The sequence below is a fragment of the Pristiophorus japonicus genome, chromosome 3 (genome assembly GCF_044704955.1).
Source record: "Pristiophorus japonicus isolate sPriJap1 chromosome 3, sPriJap1.hap1, whole genome shotgun sequence".
Taxonomy (NCBI): Eukaryota; Metazoa; Chordata; class Chondrichthyes; family Pristiophoridae; genus Pristiophorus; species Pristiophorus japonicus.
In genome coordinates this window covers 246,250,981-246,277,546 of record NC_091979.1, presented here as the reverse complement: position 1 = coordinate 246,277,546, position 26,566 = coordinate 246,250,981, and the positions used below count along the sequence as shown (strand labels likewise).

Here is a 26,566-nt window from a genome sequence, read left to right as displayed (position 1 = left end):
AGGAGAGAGAGCGGGGGAGGGGAGGAGAGAGAGCGGGGGAGGGGAGGAGAGAGAGCGGGGGAGGGGAGGAGAGAGAGCGGGGGAGGGGAGGAGAGAGAGAGCGGGGGAGGGGGAAGGGGAAGAGGCGGGTCAGGGAACAGGAGCGCGGGTTGGGTTGGGTCAGTCGGGGGGGGGGGGGGGGGGCGGGTGTCGGGGCGGGGCGGGAGAGCGGGTGTCCGGTCGGCGGAGCGGATGTCGGGTCGGGTCTGATTAGCGGGGGGGGGGGGGGGGGGGAGCGGGTGTCGGTTCGGGTCGGGTCTGGTCTGGTCGGCGGGCGTCAGGTCGGGTCTGGTCGGCGGGGGGGGAGCGAGTGTCAGGTCTGGTCGTGGGGCGGGGGGGTGCAGGAGCTGGCCGTGGGAGGAACCTCATTCACGCATCCCCAGTGAGGCCATTCGGCCAGGGCTAGGGGCTGCGTGCTTCGGGCCCCTCCCACACAGTTCGGCGCCTGGAGCTACTGCACTTGCGTGCCCACTGTAGCGCACATGTGCAGAGGTCCCAGCACTGTTTTCAGCGCCGGGACCTGGCTCCGCCCTCCCCCCACAGCTCGTGCTGGCTGCGCCGAGGGCCAGAGGACCTGTCAGTAGGTGGAGAATACCGAGGATTTTTTTAGGCGCCGTTTTAGGCGCGAAAAACAGGCGCCCAGCTCGGAGGATCGCCCGGTTTTTTTCTTGTGGAAACTTGGGCCCCTAGACTCCTCTTTTGTTTCATTACCATCTCATTTTGCCCATCATCCCTTTTGTCTCTTAAATCTCTCCTGCCTTCCACCCTATCACAGACCTTCCCTTTTGTTCTTTCCTCCCCTCCCTCTTTCAATGCCCCTGCACTTCCTTAAGAATCGGTTATATTTTGGAACTTTTACAGTTCTGACAAAGGGTCAGACCCAAAACGTTAACTGTTTCTTTCCACAGATGCTGCCTAACCTGCTGAGAATTCCAGCATTTTCTATTTTTAATTCCAAGTGCTTTACAGCCAATTAAACACTATGAAATGCAGTCACTGTTGTATTGTAATAAATGTGGCAGTCAATTTGCGCACACAAACAGCAATGTGATTACGATCAGATAATCTGTTTTAGTGATGTTGATTGAGGGATAAATATTGGCCAGGTCACCGGGGATATTCTTTGAAATAGTGCCATGAGATCTTTTACGTCCACCTGAGGGGGCAGACGGGGCCTTGGTTTAACGTCTCATCCGAAGGACGGCACCTCCGACAGTGTAGCACCACCTCAGCACTCCACTGGAGTGTCAGCCTAGATTTTTGTGCTCAAACTCCTGGAGTGGGACTTGAACCCACAACCTTCGGACTCAGAGGCGAGAGTGCTGCCCACTGAACCATCTTTGGAAAGATTGTTCCCCAACCTCACATTATCTTGCTTAGTTGGTATTAGGCACTGTTCAGAGGCCTTTGTTGGTTTTGTCAGTGCCATTCTTAATGCGGCAGCAGACATTGCAGCGTGCCAATACTGCCCACAATTGGCAATAGAACTCAGAGCAGCCGCAGGGATAGCCGATGCAGGAAATGGGGAAAAAAAATCAAAAAGGTGCAGCACGCGCTGCCCTTCTGGGGTTGAAGCCAAGGCACATTGTTGGGGCAGATTTTATCCTGCATCTGGTCATGCGGTAAATGATGAAAATACTTTATGCTGACACTGGTTGACCAAAGCCAAAAACTGTTGATTTGCTGATGTTACCTGATCACGGTGACACAATGCACTGGAGAACAACACAGGTTTATTGGACATCGAGGTCGAGAACTTGATTGGGCTGCGCCCCTTCCTGCCCCATTTTACAGGCAAATAGAGGGGGGTGTAAAGTCAAATATGGCATGTGGTGTGGTGTGATCATGCAGGTCCCGTGCCAGGAGAGCGCTTCATGCCAAAGTGCAACAAAGGTTCACTCGACGGATTCCTAGGATGGGGGATTGTCCTATGAGGAGAGATTGAATAGACAAGGCCTATATTCTCTAGAGTTTAGAAGAATGAGAGGTGATCTCATTGAAACATATAAAATTCTTAAGGAGCCTGACAGGGTAGTTGCTGGGAGGATGTTCCCCCTGGCTGGGGAGTCTAGAAACAGGGGTCGCAGTCTCAGAATAAAGGCCATTTAGGACTGAGACGAGAAAATATTTCTTCACTGAGAGGGTTGTGAATCTTTGGAATTCTCTACCCCAGAGGGCTGTGGACGCTCAGTCGTCGAGTATATTCAAGGCAGAGATCGAGAGATTTCTAAATGCTAAGGGAACCAAGGGGGACAGTGCAGGCAAGTGGTGTTGAGGTAGACAATAGCCACAATCTGACTAAATGGCGGAGCAGGCTCGAGGGGCCGAATGGCCTACTCCTGCTTCTATTTATGTTCTTAAATTGGTTCGGGTGACCAGAGTCTTCAAGGGCACAAGACTGAGACCAGCGTTGGGCCCATTTCCAATGTAAATCCTGGACCTAATGCCGGTTTCAGGCCCCTTTCCCATATTTGATCGCAACTAACCACAGCAAGCAACAATCATGCTGCAGTCAGTTTTCTCGGGCCAAAAGCAGCATTCCTCTAAAGCGATCGCTGGAGGCTATAACAGGAAAAATGTTTGACATATCTGAATGTGGAGCCAGGAGGAGCCCTGGGGAGGGTACTTCTCTCCACTGGCCACATCCGATCAAGAATCAGTCCATTAAACCTAACCATCGACTTAAAAAAAAAAATGTAAATAAAAAAAACTTCAACGGGAAGAGCAGCAAGCCTCACAATTGGGTCCTGACTTACCCATGGCGGGTATCGCCATCCCAATCCGAGATACCACCACCTGGGAAATGGCCTGCTGTGCTGCCTTGGGCGACTCCCCAAGTCGGTTCCCATTGACGTCGGTGACTGGAATCCCAAACTTAAGTTCTCTGCAAAAGAAAAAGGTGTTTAGGGAACAAGGTGCAAGACTCTATATTTGCTGTGTGGCAAGCACACATCTATATTTGCAGTGTGTAAGCAAATGTGAAGCACCATGTTAAGGTGCATAAATGTACTGACTTCAGCAGGCACTAGATTACATCTTACTGGGGACAAATTTGTATTCAAAAGGATGGCAAATTTCTGCTTTAAATGTTGACATTGCCAAATTTCTCTCCAGATTTGGGGCTAGAAATTTGTCTGACAGGAGGGGCAAAACAGGCAGTGTCGGATTGGCCGCCCATTATACATTGAGCTTGAAATGTTATTCTATTGACTGCAATGGAATTGACCATCAGGCGCTGCCTATAACGCACGGTCAATCCGATACCGTCCACTTTGCGCTGTCGCCCCAGAAACGAATTTTAGGGCTTGATCTCAAACAGAAAGAACTTGCATTTATATAGCGCCTTTCACAACCTCAGGATGTCCCAAAGCGCATTGCGGCCAAAGAAGTATTTTTGAAGTGCAGTCACTGTTGTAATGTAGGAAACGCGACAGCCAACAATGAGATCATCTGTTTTAGGTGTTGATTGAAACGTTGGCCAGTTGAGCTCCTGTGCTGCTCTTCAGTAACAAACTCCATTAAAACAAAATTTTCCACAATTCTTGTTGATTTTTAAAAAAAAAATCATAACTGGGAACTTACTGGGAGGTGTTACGAAGTAGTGAGTGCTAATCTCATTGTTAGGGAGCTGAATTATCAGCAAAAGTTCATTCATTTTAAATGTACCTGCTTCAAAATTATATGCGAACTCAGCTCCCGAACATCACAAGACTTCAGCAATCCATCCCAAACTACCTTCCTCGATGATGTGATCAGTACTTAAATGTTTAAGTGAATATATTGAATAAACAAAAAGTAAAGGATCAACCTTAAACTTAATCAAATGTTAACACGAACAGGCAGAGAGAGAGAGAGAGAGAGAGAGAGGATGTCTATTAAACATCAACTCCAATAATTTATGCTGGGGTTCTCACAATTTCCCAGTGAAAGATCATTGGAAATCCCAAAGAAATGTCTCAAACACTTGTTTCTCTAGGCTTTCTGCCGATCTTATGGAAGGAGATTGGGGAACCCCCGTGGAAATTCTACCACCAAAGTTGAGGGAAGAATGAGTACTCCAGAGATGCCCCAAATGCTTTAGAAATTGATCAGATCGGTTAGGTATAAACTGCGACACTATCATTGGCATGCAAAGAAATGCAAGCCTACCTACAGTGTAAACCTTTTGGTATCAATCTTGTCCGAATCGACGTACAACCTAAGCTGAACTTTAGCATCGAGTGAGTGCTGCGCTCTCTATGGTGCTGCCCTTTGGGTGAAATGTTAAACCGAGGCCTTGCCTATCCTGTCTACCATTACATTGCTGCATTATTCGAGTAAAAGTGGGAAGTTCTCCCAGCCAACATTCCACAATCAAGCAAAACCTTGTAAAAATAGACTAACGGATCATCTCTTTGCTGCTGCTGGGATGTTGCACCTGTGCAAAATGTTTGTGCCTACCTAAACATTATTGTGCTTCAAAGCAATTTGAGATGTTCAAGAGAAGTAATAATAAGATTCAATATAAATCCAAATCTTTCTTTTACTGTGGGACATCCAAACAACATTAGATTCTGGTCCAAAAATAATTTCACTATTTTGATCTCCTAAAAATGTTTTGCATTGTATTGGCAACTTTGTTTTGGAATTCTCAGTACAAATAAGCCTCTTTCATGAACATCATCCAGTATTTCTTCAATCCTTTCCATGTTTTCATACAAGGTTGGCAAACTATTAAACTGCATCTATGTGATAATAGTTGGCGTTCCAGACTCTCGATTTCTGCCTGTTCTCTCCTATCCTCTGCACTTCATTAGTAAAGGGCTGTCTTATTCTCCAGTATGCCGCTCTGACAAAGAGTCAGAAATGCTAATCGTCTTTTCATTATTCAGATGCTGATGGACCTTCTATGTACATTGTGTTTTCTGCTTTTGTTATCAGATTACCATCATTTACAGTTTCTTTTCCCTCCTTTTGCATTTTACGACTGTCTTACCTCTGCCTCATGAAAGGGATATTGATACAGTTGGCAGCAGCTACTGCGGCAAAGGGCACAAAACGAGAAATCAGAGACGGCAAATGCTTCAGAAAAGAAAAAAAGGAACACTGTTAATCTTCAACGGATCACCAACTAAATCAAATCTGGCATTTTCAAAACAAAGTTATGATCGTTCAATACCGCCTTTAGTCTTCCTCTCTTATCCCAACTCCATCCCACGAACCAAGTTAGAATCATTCGGCACTAAAGGAGGCCATTCGGCCCATCGGGCCTGTACTGACTCTTTAAAAGAGCTATCCAATTAGTCCCACTCCCTTGCTCTTTCCCCTTAGCCCTGAAAATGTTTCTTTTTCAATTATATATCCAATTCCCTTTTGAAAGTTACTATTGAATCTCCTTCCACCACCCATCAGGCAGTGCATTCCAGATCATAACAACTTACTGCGTAAATAAATTCTCATCTTCCCCTGGTTCTTTTGCCAATGATCTTAAATCTGTGTCCTCTGGTTACCGACCCTGCTGCCAGTGGACACAGTTTCTCCTATCAAAACGCTTCCATTATTTTGAACATCTCTATTAAATCTTCCCTTAACCTTCCCCATTTTAAAAGAACAATCCCAGATTCTCCAGTCTCTCCACACATCTAAAGTCCCTCACTGCTGGTACCATTCTAACAAATCCCCTCTGCACCCTCTCCCAAGGCCTTGACATCTCTAGCATTACAACTTGTAGGAATCCTGAGGTGATGAACAGTGGTCAGCAACAGGGTCAAATTGACCCTTTTTCAGAGGCCCATTGGCCCGCGAGGCTGGTGCGAGCAGGTGTCAACGGCAGCATCGCAGGTCGCCAAGCTGGCCGACATTTGCTCGCGGGGGCGGAAATTAAAGGGGAGTTTCGCCAACGCCCCGCGATCTTACTTTTTTTTCCGACTCTCTGGGCGGCTTCCCTAGCCTGTATTTCCACATGGTCCGGGCCGTCATCATACAGCCCAGCATTCCGTTATGGGTGTCGGGCTGCAGGCCTGGTACAACGTTGCTTTGGAGGGGTCTTGTAGAGGACATCAGAGGCCTTGCACAATGCACAGCTGCCCTCCCCTTTAAGTGAAGGGGAGGGGCAATGAAACGTGTTAGCGCTATGCAGAGTGCTGCACTATGCGGCCCGTTAGCGCCGCTGGTCCCGCCCCTAAAGGAAGTGGAGCGCGCGAGATTGCGCTCCACTTCCTTTGAGGGGCGGTAAGCCCAATTCAGCAGCCGGGGCAGGACATTTGCGCCGGGCGCAGGAAGTCCCGGCCCCAGCAGAAGTTGGAGTCACATGGCTCTGGGCAGCCAATCCAGGTAAAGTATGTTCTCATTCATAATAACGGGAACTCCATAAGTTGGAGTTTCCATTATAAATGAGAACCCCCACCCCCCCCCCAACACATAAAACGAATAAGAAAGTAGAAAAAGATTACACCAAATACTTTTATTAATTTAAATTAGTTATTTATGCTTTATAAAAAATATATTTTCCGATTTTTCAAAAAATGTTGTAAATTATGGTGAGGGTTAGTGGGGTGGGTTTTTAAACAATTTAAAAAAAAATTTTTTATAATGTTTTTGTGTACTTTAAAACTTATTCCTGTAAAAGTAGGCTATGTGCCTGCTTTTATCAGGCGCAAGAGTTTTGAGGACATTTGCTGGGCAAGATATGGGTAAATACTGCAATCTTGCCCATGCAAATGTCCTTACTCCCGATATGCGGAGGGTCTGTCAAGCCCCAAGCTCGACAGATCGAAAAAGCCGGTTTTCAGCGCATGCACATTGTGCGCTGAAAACCGGCTTTTGCGATGCCTTCCCGGGTCCGTATACACCCCGTACAGACCCGAGAGGCAGGAATTTCTGGGCCATTCCTTTTGGTGTGGAAGCAAGTCATCCTTGTTCACGGGACCGCCGATGATGATGATGATGATGATGATGATGATGATGATATAAAGGCAAGTCTTTTTTTTGCTGCTTTCAAATGCCTTAACAGCAGCATTTGCTTTCAGGATGTGGACAATGCTGGCAAGCAATGTTCTCACTAAGCTGGGTGGCCGTGTGTCTATCTGGAGCTCCCGTGCAGGCCGCTCACCTGCTTTTCAATTGGAATAACCACCCATGCGAGAACATGGGCGGTTATTCCAATGGGCTATTTGAATGGGCTGCGCAGTCACTTAAAAGGGGTCATGCACGACCCCCCAAAAAAAAAAAATCACAGGGAACATTGCTGGTAAGCTGGCGATTATTGCACATCCTCAGTTACCCAACCAGCACCACCCCCCTCCCCCTCTCCCCCCACCACCACCCCCAAGAAGCACTGCAGCTCTTGTGATGATGGAGCTCCCATAGTTGTGTTGGGTAGCAAATTCCAGGTTTTTTGCCCAGTGACCATGAAGGAACAGAGTACACAAAACAGCAATTTATTCAAAAATGTTAACCAGTGTGTTATAAAGCAGCACAAAGAAGAAAATAATAATTTTTTTTTTTAATAAAGTAGAAATGTTTTTGCTAAATTTACTATAGGAGCTAAACAAATACATTTAATAAGATTACCTTAGTGAGCGACTTCAGCCCAAGGGCTGTGACCACCGCACCTGTAGTTGCACTGGCATAGGCAGTACCCAGTTGGCTGTAAAGGGTTAGAGAAAAGTAGACATTTAGAATGAATATAGAACAATTCAAACTTCTCAAAGTTAGAGGCTGCCCGAGGCAAATTTATTTAAAATTGGACTTGGTCTTCGGAACGGAATAGTAGAGTGGATCAGTACATTGTCCTTTAGGACCTGGATTTTAATTCTGTCCAGAATGAGGAAGTAGGGGGGTGGAAATTCGGTTTGAGGCTAATTAGCAGCCGATCAGTAAATTTTGCGCCAGGAAATGGTTTGCGTCTGCAGCCACAAAATTCAATAGCTGAGCCCCGAATGTGGGGCGGAGCGCAAAGGGAGGCATTCCACACCTCTTTTAGGGCGCTAGGCCGGCGGAGCAACTGAAAATTCCGAGCTAAAGAGCTGGCCACGAAGTGCCCTGAGAGAGGCTTCTTCTGGAAAAAAAACCACCAAAAAACATTCCCAATACCTTGCTCAGCCCACATAAACATAAATCGCAAAAATAAAAAAAAAAACAATTACACTTACCTGATGTACTCATTCCTTCCTTCACTGCTGACGGAACATCTCGGATTGCCCGCTTTCCGAGGGGTCCCACTACGCTGTGCTACAGGGTCAGCTCCAAATAAAAATCATCGCGATGCTGAAACCAGGGGCGTTGCACACCGGCTTGATGCCCCCGGGCGAATGCCCGCGCTCGTGGCTCTAAACCCCTTTAGTGCCCCTGTTTCGAACCTTTCCAGGGCGCTAAGCTAACGAATTTCTACCCCAAGGTTTCTTTTCTTGATATCAAGGGTCCTGTCTTCGGCAATTCTGAATCTTGTCCCGAGTGAGCAAAGGAGCCACAGCACAAAATTGTCTCCATTCAGCACTGACTAGCAACTGTAGGCTAAGTTGCCATGGCAATGCATGGTCTTCGCCAGCCCGCCCAAACACCACCTCCACGATGGGGCCCACCCGAACAGCTCCACCAGGGCAGGGCCCGCCTAAACACTTCCTCGGCAGTGGGGCCCTGCCCGAACAGCTCCTTGGTGACTGGGCCCCGCCCAACATCCTCATCAATGGGGCTAGTGGCTCGAACTCTGTCTCTCCTTTCCTTTCCCACCCCACCCCCCACCTCACCCCCACTCCTCCGAAATCCGGAAATACCCGAACCTGGGCTCAGGTGTTTCTGGATTTATTACGTCAGAAAGACATTCCAAAGTCTGGAAAAACGCGGAATCTGGAATAGTCCCGAGGATTCCGGATTCTGGACGCTGCACCTGTACATCTCTGGCTGAAGAAAAATAGTAGACACAATAATACAAAGAAAATCTCTTTTCTTCTGTGACAGCCCCAATAGTTTACGTTGCTGTATTGATGGGCTAGTCCCCTGCTCAGTCACTTGTTAAAATCCAAATTAATGATGTTTCTACATGAAAGTTATTCTCTCCACTTTACGCATGTTCAGGCAGAACGAACAGCCTTTTGACTTACGAATTCTAAAGAACCTTAGAATCACACCATCACCATTGTTGGGTTCTGTGTGTATTCGGGTTTCTCCAAGCAACATTATTGAATAGAAAAACCACATAACCTGTCTCATTTACACTTGTTAGTCTGTTGTATCCAACAAAGACGTTGATGTGCTAATCATCAATGGCATGTGTCTTCAAGTGGCTGTATAGCCCAATTCTGGATGCGCATAGTCTCTTGCACGTCAGACAAGGGAAGTTCGATGTGCCTGATGCTGACAGTACTGCCACCTGATGTTGTCTATCTCTAGTGTCCCACAGGCGTTGACATCGGCTTTCTTCGAAGGTCTGGTAGGCAGTCCTCGTGAGGGTTCGCCACTGGATTTGATTAACTGCTGTATTCTCGAGGTTCTTTGGTCGGATGCCACAGTACTAGAGGTTAGCCTTGATGCAATCTTTGTAGCACTTGCGGGGGCGCCCCTGGCGTCTTTGACCTTCACAGAGCTCGCCGTGAAGAAGCTGACGGGGGATCCTTGACTCATCCATGCGGATGACATGTCCAGCCCACCGGAACTGGGCTCGCATGATGATCACCTCGATGCTAGTTGATTGTGCTCTCTCCAGAACCTCACAGTTTGACACTCGGTCTTGCCAGCATATGTGGAGTCTTGATATGAGACTGCGCATATGGAAAGCTTCCAACTTTTTGATGTGACGCCTGTAGGGTGTCCAGGTCTCACATCCATAAAGGAGAGATGAGAGAACGACTGCTCTATACACCAACAGTTTAGTTGACAGTCGGATGTGGTGGTGACTCAACACCTTAGTGCGCAAGTGACCAAGTGCCTGTCTGGCTTTACAGATCCTTGCATCAATCTCCTTGTCCAAGGACCCATCACTTGATATGGTGCTGCCAAGGTACTTGAAGCTGTCCACTGACTTTAGTTGTATACTGCCGATGAAGACTGTGGGAGCAGGTGCTGTGGTGCCGGGAGCAGGCTGGTAGAGAACCTCGGTTTTACTAAGGCTGATGGTTAGGCCAAACAATTCTGTTGCCTCAGCAAATTTTGCTGAGTATGAATTGTAGGTCACTCTCCTGGTGTGCCATAAGGGCGCAGTCATCAGCAAAAAGCGCCTCTAGGATGAGTCGTTTCCGTACTTTGGTCTTTGCTGCTAGGCGGCAGAGGTCGAACAGTGAACCATCTAATCGATATTTCAGGTAAACCCCAAACTCCAAGTCTTCTATGGCATAGTTCAAGACGCAGGTAAAGAATAGGTTGAACAGAACTGGAGCGAGTACACAACCTTGTTTCACTCCAATGGAGATGGCAAATGGGGCCGTTGTTGTGCCGTCTGAGAGCACTTCACCCGTCATGTTGTCATGAAACAGCTCGATGATGTGGACAAACTTCCTTGGGCACCCAAGTTTCGTCAAGATTGACCACAGCGCTGCTCTGTTAACAGTATCAAAGGCCTTGATGAGGTCAATAAATACAGCGTACAGGTCCATGTTCTGCTCAATGCACTTCTCCTGCATTGTCTGAGTGCAAAGATCATGTCCGCTGTGCTCCAACCAGGTTGAAAGCCACATTGTGTTTCTGGAAGATTTACTTCTGAGACACTAGCTATGAGTCGGTTCAATACTATGCGGGCGATGACCTTCCCAGCAATGGACAGAAGCGATATTCCCCTGTAGTTGCCACAGTCTGCTTTGTTGCCCTCGTTCTTGTAGAGGGAAACTATCATAGCGTCACGGAAGTCCTGTGGCATGTCTTCATCTTCCAAGATGCTAATTATATCATATCATGAAAGGCCTCGAGAGTTGCTGGGCCTACTGCCTTGTAGATTTCGGCAGGGATTCCATCCTTTCCTGGAGCCTGATAGAGAATTCAAACAGGCTGCATTTAGACAGGCTGTGAAAATTCACAGACACCAAGTCAGAGATGCTACGTGAATGGGAGCATGTTGCATTAAGTCATCAATCAACTTGACATTTGGGTAGCGAGCCAATTAAAAGGTTAAAAGACTATTAATTGAGCCAATAAGGTCAAAGAAGGAGAGTTTTTTTCTGTAAATTGAACCCGGTATAAATACAGCCATTTTGGCCATGTGATATCAGAAGGACAAAGACCTGGCTTAAAGCCAAGAGCTTGTTACTGCTGCCAAAAAAGAAAGTTACATTAAAACTACAATCAGAGTTCGTATTTCATTGGAAATTAAGAGATCTAACAATTTTGGCGTCACGAACACGATCGCTGAGGAAAGAAACTGAATTTTGGACATCAAACCTACATACTGAGGTAAGGACTCCTCTTTATAAAAGTCCTCGGTCAAAAGTCTAAATTCTCCTCTCCCTCTACGCGATTCTGAAAGCCTCCAGTTTGCAAACCCTCTGGTTGGTAGTCGGCTCGAGGTCCCATAGACGTCTAAGTTCGGCGGTGTGTTAGTTAATTAATCACCGACCTATTGATCGGCTAGAAAGCCTACGACTCGAGACCCCAGTAAAGAAATCAGTATTATGGCAGGAGATAAGAGCAAAGAATTGCCTACAACTGTTAAAAAGTGGGCAGGCACCAGCTGAAGTTTCGCTAGATGAGATTCTCGAACAGTTGAAAGAATACATAGAGCAACAATTCAACTTATCTAAAACCTGTATTAAGATCGAACAAAAGTACAGAACCTCCAAAGGACAATGGTCCTTGGACGAGATTAAAAGGGTCCGGGGAAAAACGACCCGTATGAGAAATAAAGAGTGAATCAGATGGTCCCTAGCTGTTATGGGACAGATTCAAAAGCGGAATGAAATTATAATGCATTCCCAACATGTTCGAGAACTGACCAGTACAAAGGACCAATTGCAAGCTGTTTGTGCGCAGCTGCGACAGAAAAAGCTTGAACTTGAAAAGCTGGAAGCGGAAGTTAAAGATCTTAAAGGTGAAATTAAAGAATGGAAAAAATCATTAGGTCAAGAGACAGTAATAGGAAAAGGAAAATGTATCGGTCAATTCCAAGGGTACCCATGTTTGGATAAATTAAAAGCACAAACCCGAAGACACGACCAAGGAATAGATACGGATTCTGAATCCTCCGACGATACAGGGTCAGAGGATGAAGAATTCGGGGTGCGCTTTGCCCCATTTAAAAAGACGAGTTGTAGTCAAATCAGAAGAGACTGCGGATGAGGGCGGATCCAAAAAAAGGAGGAAAAAGGTGTATGCAGAATACTTAGTTCATGATCCGGCAGACCCAGAGAAAATTGATAAATGGTCCATTGAATTGCCCAATCCAAAGAAAGGGGGAGTAAAAACGTGGGACCAATTGGACCGCTTAAGAAATATATATCAACTTCATCCCTGGGACGGAGTGCAAATTTTGACCATAATGGTGCCAAAAACACAGGGAAGAAAATTGCACGACAAGGTAGAAGAAGCTTTGGGGCAGGATGAGCAAGAATTAGATGCAGGATGGGAGGCGATTAAACACTGGCTGCAAGCCTTCAGTCCAGCTAAGACAGACTGGGGAAAAATTGCAGCCTGCCAACAGAAAGGAACAGAGGAGGTCCTGGAGTATGACGAGCGGTTTAGATGCACGTGGCTAGAACATTCGGGTATGAATAATACGGATGAGGAAATGGATGAACAAGTGTTTGGAACCCTGAAAGCAGCTTTCGTGGCAGGTCTAAAGCCAGAACTGTCCAAAATGCTTAAGGTAGTGTTACCGGACTGGGAAGGTAGAGGAACTACCTTTGCAGCATTGGTGGATCGATGTAACCAATTAGATCGGGATATGGGAGCTAAAGTCTGAGCTGTACAGGCTATGGGATGGAAATCCCAGGATTCCGATAAACAGTCATTAGGAAAATTACCCGGAAAATGTCATTATTGTGGGAAAGGAGGTCACTGGGCCAAGACGTGCAGGGCAAAACAGCAAGGTCGCAGCCGGGGAAGAGGACACAGCCAGGGATACAATTCAGCCAACAAACCAGGCTTGTCACAAGATAACGACCTCATAGAAGCATTTAAGTGACTGACAATACAACAACAGAAGGAGTTACTTGGGATAGCAAAAAACGATTAGAGCCCACCCTGGCCCCCCTCCTCACACTAATACAACAGAGGGGAGATGGGCTATATATAACTGTGAGGGTGGGCGATAAGGATGTGGACTGTCTTTTAGACACGGGCGGAATTAACATGCTTACCCCTACAATATGGAGACTTTTTGCCATTGGATGGTAGGGCACGTACAGCCTATGGAGTTGGGGGCCATAAAATGGAAATTAAAAGGTTAATCCCGCAACTATGCTCCCGATGTCAGAATCGAGGAAGCAAGAGGGGAGAGAATGTGAAGAGCATGACTGCGTGGAGATTGTAAAAGAAACAGAAGCAGCAGCCTTAGCAGCAGAGGAGCCTCTGCACAACCCAGACCTCATCCTGTTTATAGATGGTTCCTCCTTTGTTGACAATGGTACCAGAAAAGCAGGATGGGCAGTTACAACCTGATATGAGGTAGTAGCAAAAGGATGTTTACCCTCAGGAACATCAGCACAATAGGCCGAGTTACGGGCCCTGTCAGAAGCATGTCGAATAGCAGAAGGACAGACAGCTAATGTCTACACAGATTCGCGTTGTGCTTTTGGAGTCGCTCACGACTTTGGTCTGTTATGATGGAAGAGAGGATTCCTCACTGCTGCTGGTACACCTATCCGAAATGGTAAAGAAGTCCGAGACTTACTGGAGGCCATACAATTACCTCAGGAAGTGTCCGTCCTGAAGTGCAAGGCCTATACCAAGGAAAATACCACAGAAGCACAGGGAAATGCCTTAGCCGACCAGGCAGCTAAAGATGCCGCCTCACAGGGCATTCCTCCAGAAGAACAGATGTGCAGATTGAAAGCACTCAGGATTCTGACACGAGACCTTCAAACAATGCAAGGCGAGTGCTCCCGAGGAAAAATGGACATGGATTGAGGCAGGAATTAAGCTATGCGAAGATGGTGTCTGGAGACAAAGAGTTACCGACAAGCCAGTCGCGCCACAAGTGCTTGTGCCTTTTTTAGCCCAACAGATCCACTCGTGGGGACACTTGGCCTCACAACAGATGACGACACGGTTCAAGAAAAGCTGGTGGGGTCGGGGATTTAAAAAACATGCCCAGCTAGTAACAGACTGCTGTGTGGTCTGCCAGAAAAATAATTCTGGACCCATCACTGTAATGCCCCAACTGAGGCCCCCTGCCCCTGTCGGACCATTCCAGCATCTGCAGGTTGATTATATATCTCTTCCTTCATGCCAAGGATACACTAACATTCTTGTCATGGTCGACAGATTCTCTAGGTGGGTAGAAGCTGTCCCAACTAAAAGAGCCACAGCCAATCACACTGCAAAGGTCTTGTGTAAGGATTACATTCCCCGATGGGGAGTCCCGAGTAGCATTGACTCAGATCAGGGAACACACTTCACAGGTGCTGTCTGCCAAGAAGTCTGTAGGTTACTGAACATTATGTGGGATTTACACTGTCCTTATCATCCACAATCATCAGGACAAGTAGAGCGAATGAATCGAACTCTGAAACAACGGCTTGCCAAATATCACCAAGGAGGAACACTATGGCCCCAGGCACTACCAATAGTGCTATGTAGCATTAGGGCAACCCCGAACAGAACTACAGGACTAAGCCCATTTGAAATTCTAACAGGAAGACCCATGTCGTTGCTAGGAATTATCGATTTACGGAAAGCTGATGTTCACTTAATGAGTGACACTTTGGTATCATACTGTCAGAACTTAACCAATGCTATTAGTTCTGTTTCCCGACAGGTATCGGCAGCTTGGGGTAATCCACCCGAAGGAGGACACGACATCATCCCGGGAATCTGGGTGTGTGTGAAAAAGTTGCATAAAGAATCTTTGGGTGCCAAGTAGGAGGGACCTTACCAAGTGTTATTGACCACCCAGGCAGCTGTTAAAGTCCAAGGAAAGAAAGCCTGGATCCACGTTTCACACGTTAAACGAGCACCCGTAACTGAAGCTGAAATCTAATAAGGACAATTACTTTTTGCGAAATGTATAAATTTACTGTATTATTGATTGTAGGTATTCTAGGCATAGGCCTACTTCTTACTAGCCGACCCTCTGCACCAAAGGGAAATAGTAGGGTAGCCAGGGAATTACATGTAAATACCTTTTTATATATGTCATACATTTATGCCAAACAAGGTAACATTTCTCGTTGTTGGGTGTGTGCGCATATTCCTATTCACTCAAAGGGAGGGATTCCCTTGAGGCCAGTTCCCTTGAATATCTCGGAAATGGCTGAGTGGAAAATTAATCAAAACAAAACAGGCAATGCGGTTCAGGATACGGAAAACTGGGCACGTAAATAGAAGTCAGCAGGTTACAATCTGACTACCTTTGAAGGGGGATACCAACCGTGCCACAATAATTCCAAACGGCCCCCATTTTTTGTTATCACTAATACAACGGGAATAGGAAGACCGGGGGAAATCGGTCTGTCTGATTAGAAACATCAAAGGAGGCCAAAATATGGGGTATAGTAACTGCTCCCGGAATTATAATATAATCAAGCCACGGAACCGTCCAAACTGGGCCGATGTGGGAATTTTTAACGTAACGGGGATTCTGAATAAAACAGATGGAAAAGCCTGGACACCCCCGGAATGTTGCTGACAAAGAAACAGCTAACATTCATTGCCTATAATGGCACCTATTGGGTGTGTGGCCACAAGGCCTACCCTTGGCTGCCCCAGAATTGGATGGGATCCTGCTATTTAGCCTACATTGTGCCTTCTATGTATCATATAAAGTCACTGTCAGAACAGTTACACCATCCTAAGAGAGCTATCACAGAAACAGAGAGGTTCTTTGCTATTCTGATCCCCAGGTATGGGACCGCCAGACTGCCAAGGGAATCCATTAACATGGCAACCGTTGTGGAACGGGTAGCCAATGAAACCTCAGAGGCCCTAGTTAAAATCAATGCAGAAATGGTAGCAATCCGCACAGTAGCCCTACAGAATAGACCGGCCCTTGATTATATCCTGGCTGAAAAGGGAGGTGCTTGCACCCTACTCGGAACTGAGTGTTGCACATATATCCCAGATAGCTCCGAAGAAATTACCCACTTAGCGGAGCATATCCAAAAGGAGGTAGAAAAACTTAAGCAACCCCCATCATTCACTTGGTGGAGCGGAGCCACTGAATGGCTAGGTTCAATAGGAACTTCATTGGTGGAAGGTTTAATTCTATATGTTGTAATTATTTTACTTTTATATTGTTTGTTTATGTTGATTAAATGTTGTTGCGACCAGGCGGCTGTAGCTGCTGTCCCGCAGGTGAGACACCTTGCAGGTCCCAGCAGACCGTCTGTACGTGGCACAGGGGTATGTTATGCTTAAGGGAAGGTTGTTTACTGGTTGAATTAAGATATTGATTTGGATTAAATTGGAATAAGGTTAATTAACCTACTAAAACCAGACTTCCATTGTGGCCACGATGGAACTCGGGTTGGTGTAAATTTGTGTGGAAGCTACTAGTCCGGACATGTGGCGAAACACATCAACAAATTTTAGAAGGAAACTCTATTAACATGTATGAAATTATTTTGTAGAATGTTTAACCAGTGATACCTGATGTTTTATGATTCAGTTTGTGAAGGAATCAAAGGGGAGATTGATAGAGAATTCAAACAGGCTGCATTTAGACAGGCTGTGAAAATTCGCAGACACCAAGTCAGAGATGCTACATGAGTGGGAGCATGTTGCATTAAGTCAATCAACTTGACATTTTAGGAACTTGGGTAGCGAGCCAATTAAAAGGTTAAAAGACTATTAATTGAGCCAATAAGGTCAAAGGCGGCGAGTTCTTTTCTGTAAATTGAACCCGGTATAAATACAGCCATTTTGGCCATGTGATATCAGAAGGACAAAGACCTGGCTTAAAGCCAAGAGCTTGTTACTGCTGCCAAAAAAATAAAGTGACATTAAAACTACAATCGGAGTTCGTATTTCATTGGAAATTAAGAGATCTAACAGAGCCTTTCCAGTACTCATCTGGTTGATGGCTTTCTTTACTTCGTCCATGCTGGGAGGAAGATCAAGATCTTCTTTGATAGGTTGCTGGGGTATGGAGTCAAGTGCTTCTTTGTTCACTGTCTTTGATCAAAGTGCTGCCATCTGCTGAAAGGAGTGGAGTAGTGCTGGGTTTTGATGGTCTATAGACTGACTTGATGGCACTGAAGAACATCTTTGTATTGCCAGTTTCAGCATAATGTTCCACTTCCTCTGCTTTCGTCTGCCACCATTTATCTTGCATCTGGCAAAGGTCTCTGTGCTTTGCTCTGCATGTGTCTGTAGCTGTCCCTCTTGGAAACTGAGGAAGGGTCATTTTGCCATTCTAGGTATTCTTTTTTTTTTTCATTCAGCGTCTTGCAGATCTTAACGTTGTTTTCATCGAACCAGTCTTGGTGTACCTTCTTTTTAAGTCCAAGAGTTGTCTTTGCTGAGTCTGTCACAACCTGTTTGAACTTTATCCACTTCTCTGTGATGTTGCCAATGAGCGGTCCGTGAGACATCAGCCTGTTATCGAGGTGATCCTGGAACTGCTCACGGTAGCACTGATGTTTCAGCCTAGCTGTTTTAAAGGCACTTCTGCTCGGTTTTGGATGCTTGTGCTGAAGTGGAGCAATGTACAGCTGGAGAGTGGATCTGACTAGACGATGATCTGTCCAGCATTCTGCTCCCCGCATGGCTCTTGTGATTTTTACATCCTTGATGTCTCGTCTTCTTACAAAGACATGGTCTATCATGTGCCATTGCTTAGACCTACGGTGCATCCAAGTTGTTTTGTACTTGTCAGCCTGCCTGAATAGAGTATTTGAGATAATCAAATCGTTCTCCGCGCACACACTCAAGAGGAAGAGGCCATTAATGTTTAATTTTCCTGTGCCGTGCTGTCCAATGACTCCCTTCCAGTGCTTGCTGTCTTTTCCAACTCGTGCGTTGAAATCACCCAGGATAATCAACTTGCCCCCAGCAGGTGTCGACCTGACCAGTCTGTCTAGATCTTCATAGAACCTCTCTTTCATCTCACTGGGGCTTGGAAGGGTGGGTGCATAGGCACTTATAATGGCACTTGGCATTCAGGGGGAAACGCGGTTTCATAAGTCTTTCGTTAATCCCTTCAGGCAGATTCGGAAACTGTTGCATAAGAGAAGTCTTCACTGCTGTGCCAACTCTGTGGATCCTATTCTCATTCTCTGCCTTGCCTTTTCAATAGAAGGTGTAGCCGCAACCAGTTCACTCACGCAGCCCTCCTCTGCAAGTCTTGTCTCACTCAGAGCCGCTATATCGATGTTATAACGCTGCAGCTCTCTTGCAGCAAGGGCAGTCCTTCTTTCCGGTCTTGTAGTGTCAGCTCTGTCTAAGAGTGTGCGAACATTCCATTGTCTGAGAAGAAGTTTTCTTGTGTTATGAAGTTTTCGACTGTTGCTGTATTTTCGACCGCAGAATAAGTTGAACTGGCAGCCGCGCTATACTTATCAGTTAATGGAAGGGCAGGCAATGTTTGGGCCACCTTTTCTAGGCCCCTCCCTTATAAAGGGTGAGCAATGCTGACTTAAGAGGGCTGCTCAGTCACCTGGGGTGCTGCTGGGTTCCTCGGCTACGCTGGATACAGAGTCAAACGACCACTTGCCCACAGGCTGCCTACGTGCAGGTTTGAGGCTACGACTCCCAGTGATCACCTCCACCCGTCGCTTCGTCCCTCCCTCATCGCCGCAGGACTTGGTATGTTGGATGATGGTTAGCACAAACCTGTGCATAGATGCTTTTAAAGTGGGAAGGCCGGTGCACAGGGGCGGTCCCACTCTCCTCCGCAGAAGCTGTGTTTCAGTGGCCCAAAAATTGATACAACTGAAGACTTTGTTGGCTGCAGTGAATGGCCATGACGTCTTTCGTGCTCTGCCATGTCCTATACACTCCACAGTGCATTGCTGTTCCACCTTCATGGCCGTTGGATCAAACTTGATTTCCTCCACCCAATCCACCGCAACAGACTTCACATGCTGGGGTGAGCAGGTCCCGAAAGTCACCGAGGGATAATACCCATCGGTTACCCTCATCTGGTTTAGCCTGCCTGTCGAAGCAGTTTACCGGGGTGTGGCCGTTGTGCATGCTACAGCTACTTGGAGCCACAGATGAGTGTTGGATGCCAGTTGGGGACCAAGGCAGAGGAACTACTCCGAAGAGCATGACAAGTCCACTGTCAGAGGTGCTACCCCTCCCAGACATCCACAAATATTGACAGAGTATGGCAAACCCTGGGATGAGAAGATTGTCCTATGAGGAGAGATGGAGTAGATTGGGCCTATACTGTCTGGAGTTCAAAGGAGTGAGAGGTGATCTCATTGAAACGCGTAAGATTCTGACTGGGAATTGACAGGGTAGATGCTGAGAGGTTGTTTCCCCTGGCTGGTGAGTCTAAAACTAGGGGGCATAGTCTCAGGATAAGGGGTCGGCCATTTAAGACTGAGATGAGGAGGAATTTCTTCACTCGGAGGGTTGTGAATCTTTGTAATTCTCTGCCCCAGAGGGCTGTAGATGCTGAGTCGTTGAATATATTCAAGGCCTAGATAGATCAATTTTTGGATTCTAGTGGAATCAAGGGTTAAGGGGATCGGGCAGGGAAGTGGAGTTAAGGTCAAAGATGAGCCATGATCTTATTGAATGGCTTGAAGAGCCATACAGCCTACTCCTGCTCCTAATTCTTATGTTATGTTCAATCACGGAGCAGGGCTGCAATTGCTCAGATCAATGGAAACAGTGGGGGGGGGGGGGGGGAAGCAAGAATGTAGTTTACAAAACTGCTGAGATGAATTCGAGCTTTTTTCTTCCAAAAATATTCGAATCACATCCACAGCTTTAAGTTCCTCGGTAGGACACCGTTTACCCATTCATTCCAAACGGTCAAACAGCTCATTGAAGCGGTGTATGAAGGAGCTTTATAGAAAGGAGTAACCAGTGTCTTGGCAGTAGAAATAAAACCACACAGAGGTCAAGTATTTTTCATGACAATAGTGAGCATTATTGGAACTACTTACCCCACCGTCAGTGGTGCGTCTCCACTTCTGTTGGTGTAATTAACAATTGCATTGAAGGACTGGTTGACCCATTGCCAAAAGATTACTGCTGGAGTTGTCCTGTTTAAAAAAAGATAAACGGTAAGAATCCAACGATATCCCACTTGGAGCAGTAGAGCTCGTCAAAGAAACATAGAAACATAGAAATTAGGTGCAGGAGTAGGCCATTCGGCCCTTCGAGCCTGCACCGCCATTCAATAAGATCATGGCTGTTCATTCACCTCAGTACCCCTTTCCTGCTTTCTCTCCATACCCCTAGATCCCTTTGGCCGCAAGGTCTATATCTAACTCCCTCTTGAATATATCTAATGAACTGGCCTCAACAACTTTCTGCGGTAGAGAAATCCACAGGTTTACCACTCTCCGAGTGAAGAAGTTTCTCCTCATCTCGGCCCTAAATGGCTCACCTCTTATTCATAGACTTTGACTCCTGGTTCTGGAACTCCCCAGCAATGGGAACATTCTGCCTGCCTCTAACCTGTCCAATCCCGTCAGAATTTTATATGTTTCTATGAGATTCCCTCTCACCCTTCTAAACTCCAGTGGATACAAGCCCAGTCGATCCAGTTTCTCCTCATATGTCAGTCCTGCCATCCCTGGAATCAATCTGGTGAACCTTCGCTGTACTCCCTCAATAGCAAGAACATCCGTCCTCAGATTGAGGGACCAAAAACTGAACACAATATTCCAGGTGTGGCCTCACCAAGGCTCTGTACAACTGCAGTAAGACCTCCCTGCTCCTATATTCAAATCCCCAAACCTATGAAGGCCAACATACCATTTGCCTTCTTCACCGCCTGCTGTATCTGCATGCCAATTTTCAATGACTGATGAACTATGACACCCAGGTCTCGTTGCACCTCCCCCTTTCCTAATCTGCTGCCATTCAGATAATATTCTGCCTTCGTGTTTTTGCCCCAAAAGTGGATAACCTCACACTTATCCATATTATACTGCATCTACCATGCATTTGCCCACTCACCTAACCTGTCCAAGTCACCCTGCAGCCTTTTAGCGTCTTCCTCACAGCTCACACCGCCACCCAGCTTAGTGTCGTCTGCAAACTTGGGAGATATTACACTCAATTCCTTCATCTAAATCATTAATGTATATTGTAAAGAGCTGGGATCCCAGCATTGAGCCCTGCGGTACTCCACTCGTCACTGCCTGCCATTCTGAAAAGGACCCGTTTATCCCGACTCTCTGCTTCCTGTCTGCCAACCAGTTCTCTATCCACGTCAGTACATTACCCGCAATACCATGTGCTTTGATTTTGCACACCAATCTCTTGTGTGGGACCTTGTCAAAAGCCTTTTGAAATAATGTCTTCCTGTTTTTGCCACCTCACATTTATCCACATTATACTGCATCTGCCATGCATTTGCCCACTCACCTAACCTGTCCATGTCACCCTGCAGTCTCTTAGCATCCTCCTCACAGCTCACACCGCCACCCAGCTTAGTGTCTTGACATATAAACATAGACGTGCAGAAGGTCAGCCGTTACGTGTTCCATTTTTTCATGGCTCACATTAGTTTATCCTTGTGCTACAAGTTCTGGTTGTTCACTTCTATTACCGTGTGGCTTTCGTTTAGCCAGGGGTCTGAAGTGCGCTGAAATTGGTTAACACGCTTAAGAATCTCCAACCAAGCTACTGGGAAATATACATATCTGGCAAATTAATTTCAATTTGGTAGGTGTAATGTATTTGCTCCATGGGTTCTTTGCGTAAGAATTCGAAGCTACACATTGCTATTATGAACTAGTTGGTTTATTAACAAAGGTTAACCAATCACACTAAACATTACCAGTTCATGCACTATGCTCACAACCGCTTGCCTCATTGTGGATCCCCGAACCCAATTGGCTGGGGTTTTATTGAGTCGTGAATATCATGTGACTAGCTAAGCCACTCCCAACTCAACAGCTCTACAAACTTGAGCATATATTACACGAGGAAGAATAGGGAGGTCACTTATTACTTGTCGGGTGCAAGTCTGGGTGGGTTAGAGGAGCAAAGGGATCGCAGAGCACAAATACACACATCACTAACAGTAGCAATGCAGATTAACAAGGCCATAAAAAAAGCAAACCAAGCACTATGGTTTATTTCTAGAGGGATTGAACTGAAAAGTAATGAAGTTTTGCTAAACCTGTATCAAACCTTGATTATAGCACACTTGGGGTACTGCATACAATTATGGTGACCATATTATAAAAAGGATATAGAGGCACTGCAGACGGTGTAAAAAAGATTTACAAGGATGATGCCAGAAATGCAAGATTATACATATCAGGAAAGGACGAAAAGAGAACTTTTCTCTTGAATCGAGAAGGCTGAGGGATGACCTAATTGAGGTCTTTAAAATTATGAAAGGTTTTGATAGAAACATTCTCTCTCTATCTACTCTATTTGTGGGAAAGAGCATAACTAGAGGCCATTAATATAAGATAGTCACCAAGAAATTAAATAGGGAATTCAGTAGAAACTTCTTTACGCAGGGGGTGGTTAGAATGTGGAACTCGCTACCACAGGGAGTGGTTGAAGCGAATAGTATAGATGCATTTAAGGGGCAGTTAGATAAGTAAATGAGAGAGAAGGGAACAGAGAGTTATGCTGAGAGTGTTAGATGAGGAAATACAGGAGGAGGCTAGAGACTTGCATAAACGCCGACATGGACTGGTTGGGCCAAATGGCCTGTTTCTGTGCGTATAACCTATGTAACATCTGGTAAAAGTGCATATTCTCTTCTCATAGGGATACAACCCACTTACCTAAATCGCAACAGGTGCAGGTTACCATGAGCCAAAGCTTATGGACCTCCAAACTAAACTGCTAGCCTACCAGCAGAGAGCACTGATAAGCTTCCTATAACTTATCAAGCTACAACCAACCTACAATTGTCATTGGTGACCTGAAGTACTGAGAACCTGCTTGGCTTGGGTATTGGATTTCTGAGTCGGAGACAGAGGATCGATTCGGTCCCAATCTTCCATCACCAGGGATGTCATCTTATACTGATCTCAACTTCAAAAGAACCACCACTTACATCCCCCAAGAAGGACAATGGACAAGCATGGGTTTGAGCCCTCGCTGGGTGGAAAGACCTGCAAACAGTTTGTGATGTGGCATCCACCTAGTTGTAGATGTCCAAGTTCAATATTACTTTCAACAGATATTGGTGTCAGCTGTGGCTTAGCAGGTAGCATTCTTGCCCGAGTCAGAAGGTTGTGGGTTCATTTCCCACTCCAGAGACTTGAGCAGAAAAATCTAGGCCAACACTCCAGTGTAATACTGAGGGGGCGCTGCGCTGTCGGAGGTGCCACCTTTCGGATGAGCCATTAAACCTAGACCTGGTCTGCTCTCTCAGGTGGGCATAAAAGATTTCTTGGCACTATTTCAAAGAAGAGCAGGGCAGTTATCCCCAGTGTCCTGGATAATATTTATCCCTCAATCAACATCACTTGAAACAGATTATGGAATCATAGAAAATTACGACACAGAAGGAGGCCATTCAGCCCATCGTGTACATCGAAAAAGAGCTACCCAGCCTAATCCCATCTTCCATTACTAGATCAGTAGCCCTATAGATTACGGCTCTTTAAGTGCACATCCAAGTACTTTTTAAAATGTCATGAGGGTTTCTGCCTCTACCACCCTTTCAGGCAGTGAGTAGCAGGCCCCCACCACACTCGGTGAATTTTTTTTTTTTCCTCATCTCCTTTAATCCTTCGACCAACTACTTTAAATCTATGCCCTCTGATTATTGACCCCTCTGCTAAGGGAAACAGGTCCTTCCTATTCACTCTATCTTGGCCCCTCATAATTTTATGCACCTCAATTAAAACTCCCCTCAGCCTCCTTTGTTCCAAGGAAAACAACCTCAGCCTATCCAATCTTTCCTCATAGCTACAATGTCCCAGTCCTGGCAACATCCTTGTAAAACTCCTCTGCACCCTCGCTGGTGCAATTACATCTTTACTGTAATGCGGTGACCAGAACTGCACTCAAGATCTGGTCATCATCACATTGCTGCTCGTGAGAGCTTGCTGAGCGCTAATTGGCTGTCGCGTTTCCTACATTACAACAGTGACTACACTTCAACAAAAAAAATGTACTTCATTGGAATGCCCAGTTGTCGGTCTTTCTTTACTGGGTTGGTGTGGCATCTTGGGCTCTCAACCAGAAATGGAGGGGGAAAAAAATCTCAGCTATTCCTTCCATCAAGCTACAACACACCAAAGGAGATTTTCAATTAATTGTGACATGTGTGAGATAGGCTTCACAGATCTTTACAAGCAAGTGCATATGGAGGAGAAAATGAGACATTAATTCCAATTCCACATGCATGAGAACCTAAGGTTAGAAGATCAAGTTATAGTTAAGAGCAGCAAGAGCAGACATTAGCCAGCTTTAGTATTTACCCCAGGCAAGTTTGCCGTGTTTAGCAAATGCTCAGTGGGGAGCAAGATTAAAAGTTTGACTTCTGATTAATCTGAAACAAGTCACGCAAGAAAGATCTAGCTCAGATGAGTAAGTGAATTTTATATAGCTAGCATCTTTGTATAATTATAATAGTAAAGTAAATATGCAAGGCAATTAAAGAACTCCTTCACCCATGCAGTTGACACTTCGAAATGGGTGCTCAAAGGAAAAAGAGCAAAACTGGCACAAAACAGCTCAATTGTGCAAGGTACTCATTTAAATACTTTTGCATCGCATCTGGTTCTTAATCAAGCTAACATGAGAACTGGGCACAAATAAGTTAGGTGTTGATGTAACCAAATTATGATTCTAGCACAGAAGGACGCCATTCAGCCCGTTGAGTCGATTCTCTAAGAGCACTTCAGCTAGTCCCACTCCCCCACCCTTTCTCCATCACCCTGCAAATTTTTTTCCTTCATGTACTCCGATTCCATTTTGAAAGCCACAATTGAATCTGCCTCCACCACCCTTTCAGGCAGTGAATTTCAGATCCTAATCACTCGCTGCATAAAAAAGTTTTTCCTCACGTCGCCTGTGGTTCTTCTGCCATTCACCTTGATGAGGATCACAAACAAAAATTGTCTGGGTTTGGGCCATTCAACAAAATTAAACACATGACACGTTGGACACATTCAATTCACACAGCACCTTTAACAATTGAATCTCTAATCAAAAAACAAATGGTGACAAGACAATATCCACTGCTCTCTCTCTCTCTCTCTCGAGGCCATGAGAAAGCACAGCTTTCATTCTGAAAAATTATGCTGAGGGGCTTGAGCGCATAATCTAGGCCGACACTTCAGTACCGTGCTGAGGGTATGCTACATTGTCAGAGGGGCCATCTTCGGGATCACACAAACTGAGGTGCCAACTGCCCTCAGAGTTGGATGCAAAAGACTCCATTGGTACTATTCGAAGAGTAGAAACATTCTCTCGGTGCCCAACATCTCCAACACTACTAAACGGATTATTCAATCATTTGTCCCATTGCCATTTGTGGAACCTTGCTGCGTGCAAATTGGTGATCATGTTTGCCCACAGTACAACAGTAGTTCAAAAGTACCCTGTTGGCCGTATGGCACTTTGGGGTGTCCCAAGGACGAGAGAGGCAGTATATAAATGCAAGTACACATACACACATATCGTGTTTGAAACTTGCCTGTAAAAGGTCAGCATGCAGCCAGTTATGGTCATATTCATTGGGACCTGTGCAGACATCCGCCCAACCAGAATCATTTTTTCGCCCGTGTCTGGATGAAAGGCAGAATCGTAGATATATTTCGCCCGCCAGAGTTCATCTTCAGTTAGACCTGGTTGGACTTCGCTGTGCCTGAAAAATGAAAAACACTGGAATCATATGCCAACAGTACTGGATAAAGTTGTGACAGAATGAATAAGTTAATAATCTTCAACTTTTCCTGTTTTTTTTTAAAAAGCAGATTATATTTTTTAAATTTAGGAATTGGTCACAATTTGTGAATGAATCACTCCAAAGCAAACATCACTATCAATATTCTGCATGTAGTGTTCAGAGGTGGTGAACAGGAGCACTGGGGTGGGCATGTGAGAGAAATTGGCTGTGGCCAACATTCTTTTTAATGTGGGGTTAGGCGGCGCGCTCCTGCACCTCCCAGCTCCACGTTCAGGCAAGTATATTTAAACACTTGTCTTGTTGGTTGCGGACTGCAGTGGTTCCTTTAAGGACCACCTGTAGAGCTGGGGTTCTCCTGAATGCAGCCGGTGCCAGCTGCCTCTGGGCAATCCAATCTTGCAGTGGGGTACGCCAAACAGGCATTAGGGACCCTTTACCTGCATATGCAAAGAG

The 26,566-nt window shown here is 45.8% G+C and overlaps 1 protein-coding gene across 2 annotated transcripts in view; it reads right to left on the bottom strand.

Annotated features, from left to right (window-relative positions):
- Nucleotides 1–26,566, bottom strand: part of sfxn3 (sideroflexin 3) — a 70,154-nt gene that overhangs the window by 23,295 nt on the left and 20,293 nt on the right. For both annotated transcript variants that reach the window (XM_070876503.1, XM_070876506.1), the window contains exons 3-7: nucleotides 25,901–26,071; nucleotides 20,217–20,315; nucleotides 7,591–7,666; nucleotides 5,015–5,100; nucleotides 2,796–2,923 (exon numbers count right to left, since the gene is read on the bottom strand). In XM_070876503.1, the coding sequence (XP_070732604.1) occupies nucleotides 2,796–2,923; nucleotides 5,015–5,100; nucleotides 7,591–7,666; nucleotides 20,217–20,315; nucleotides 25,901–26,071 (560 nt within the window). The remainder of the gene's footprint in view (nucleotides 1–2,795; nucleotides 2,924–5,014; nucleotides 5,101–7,590; nucleotides 7,667–20,216; nucleotides 20,316–25,900; nucleotides 26,072–26,566) is intronic.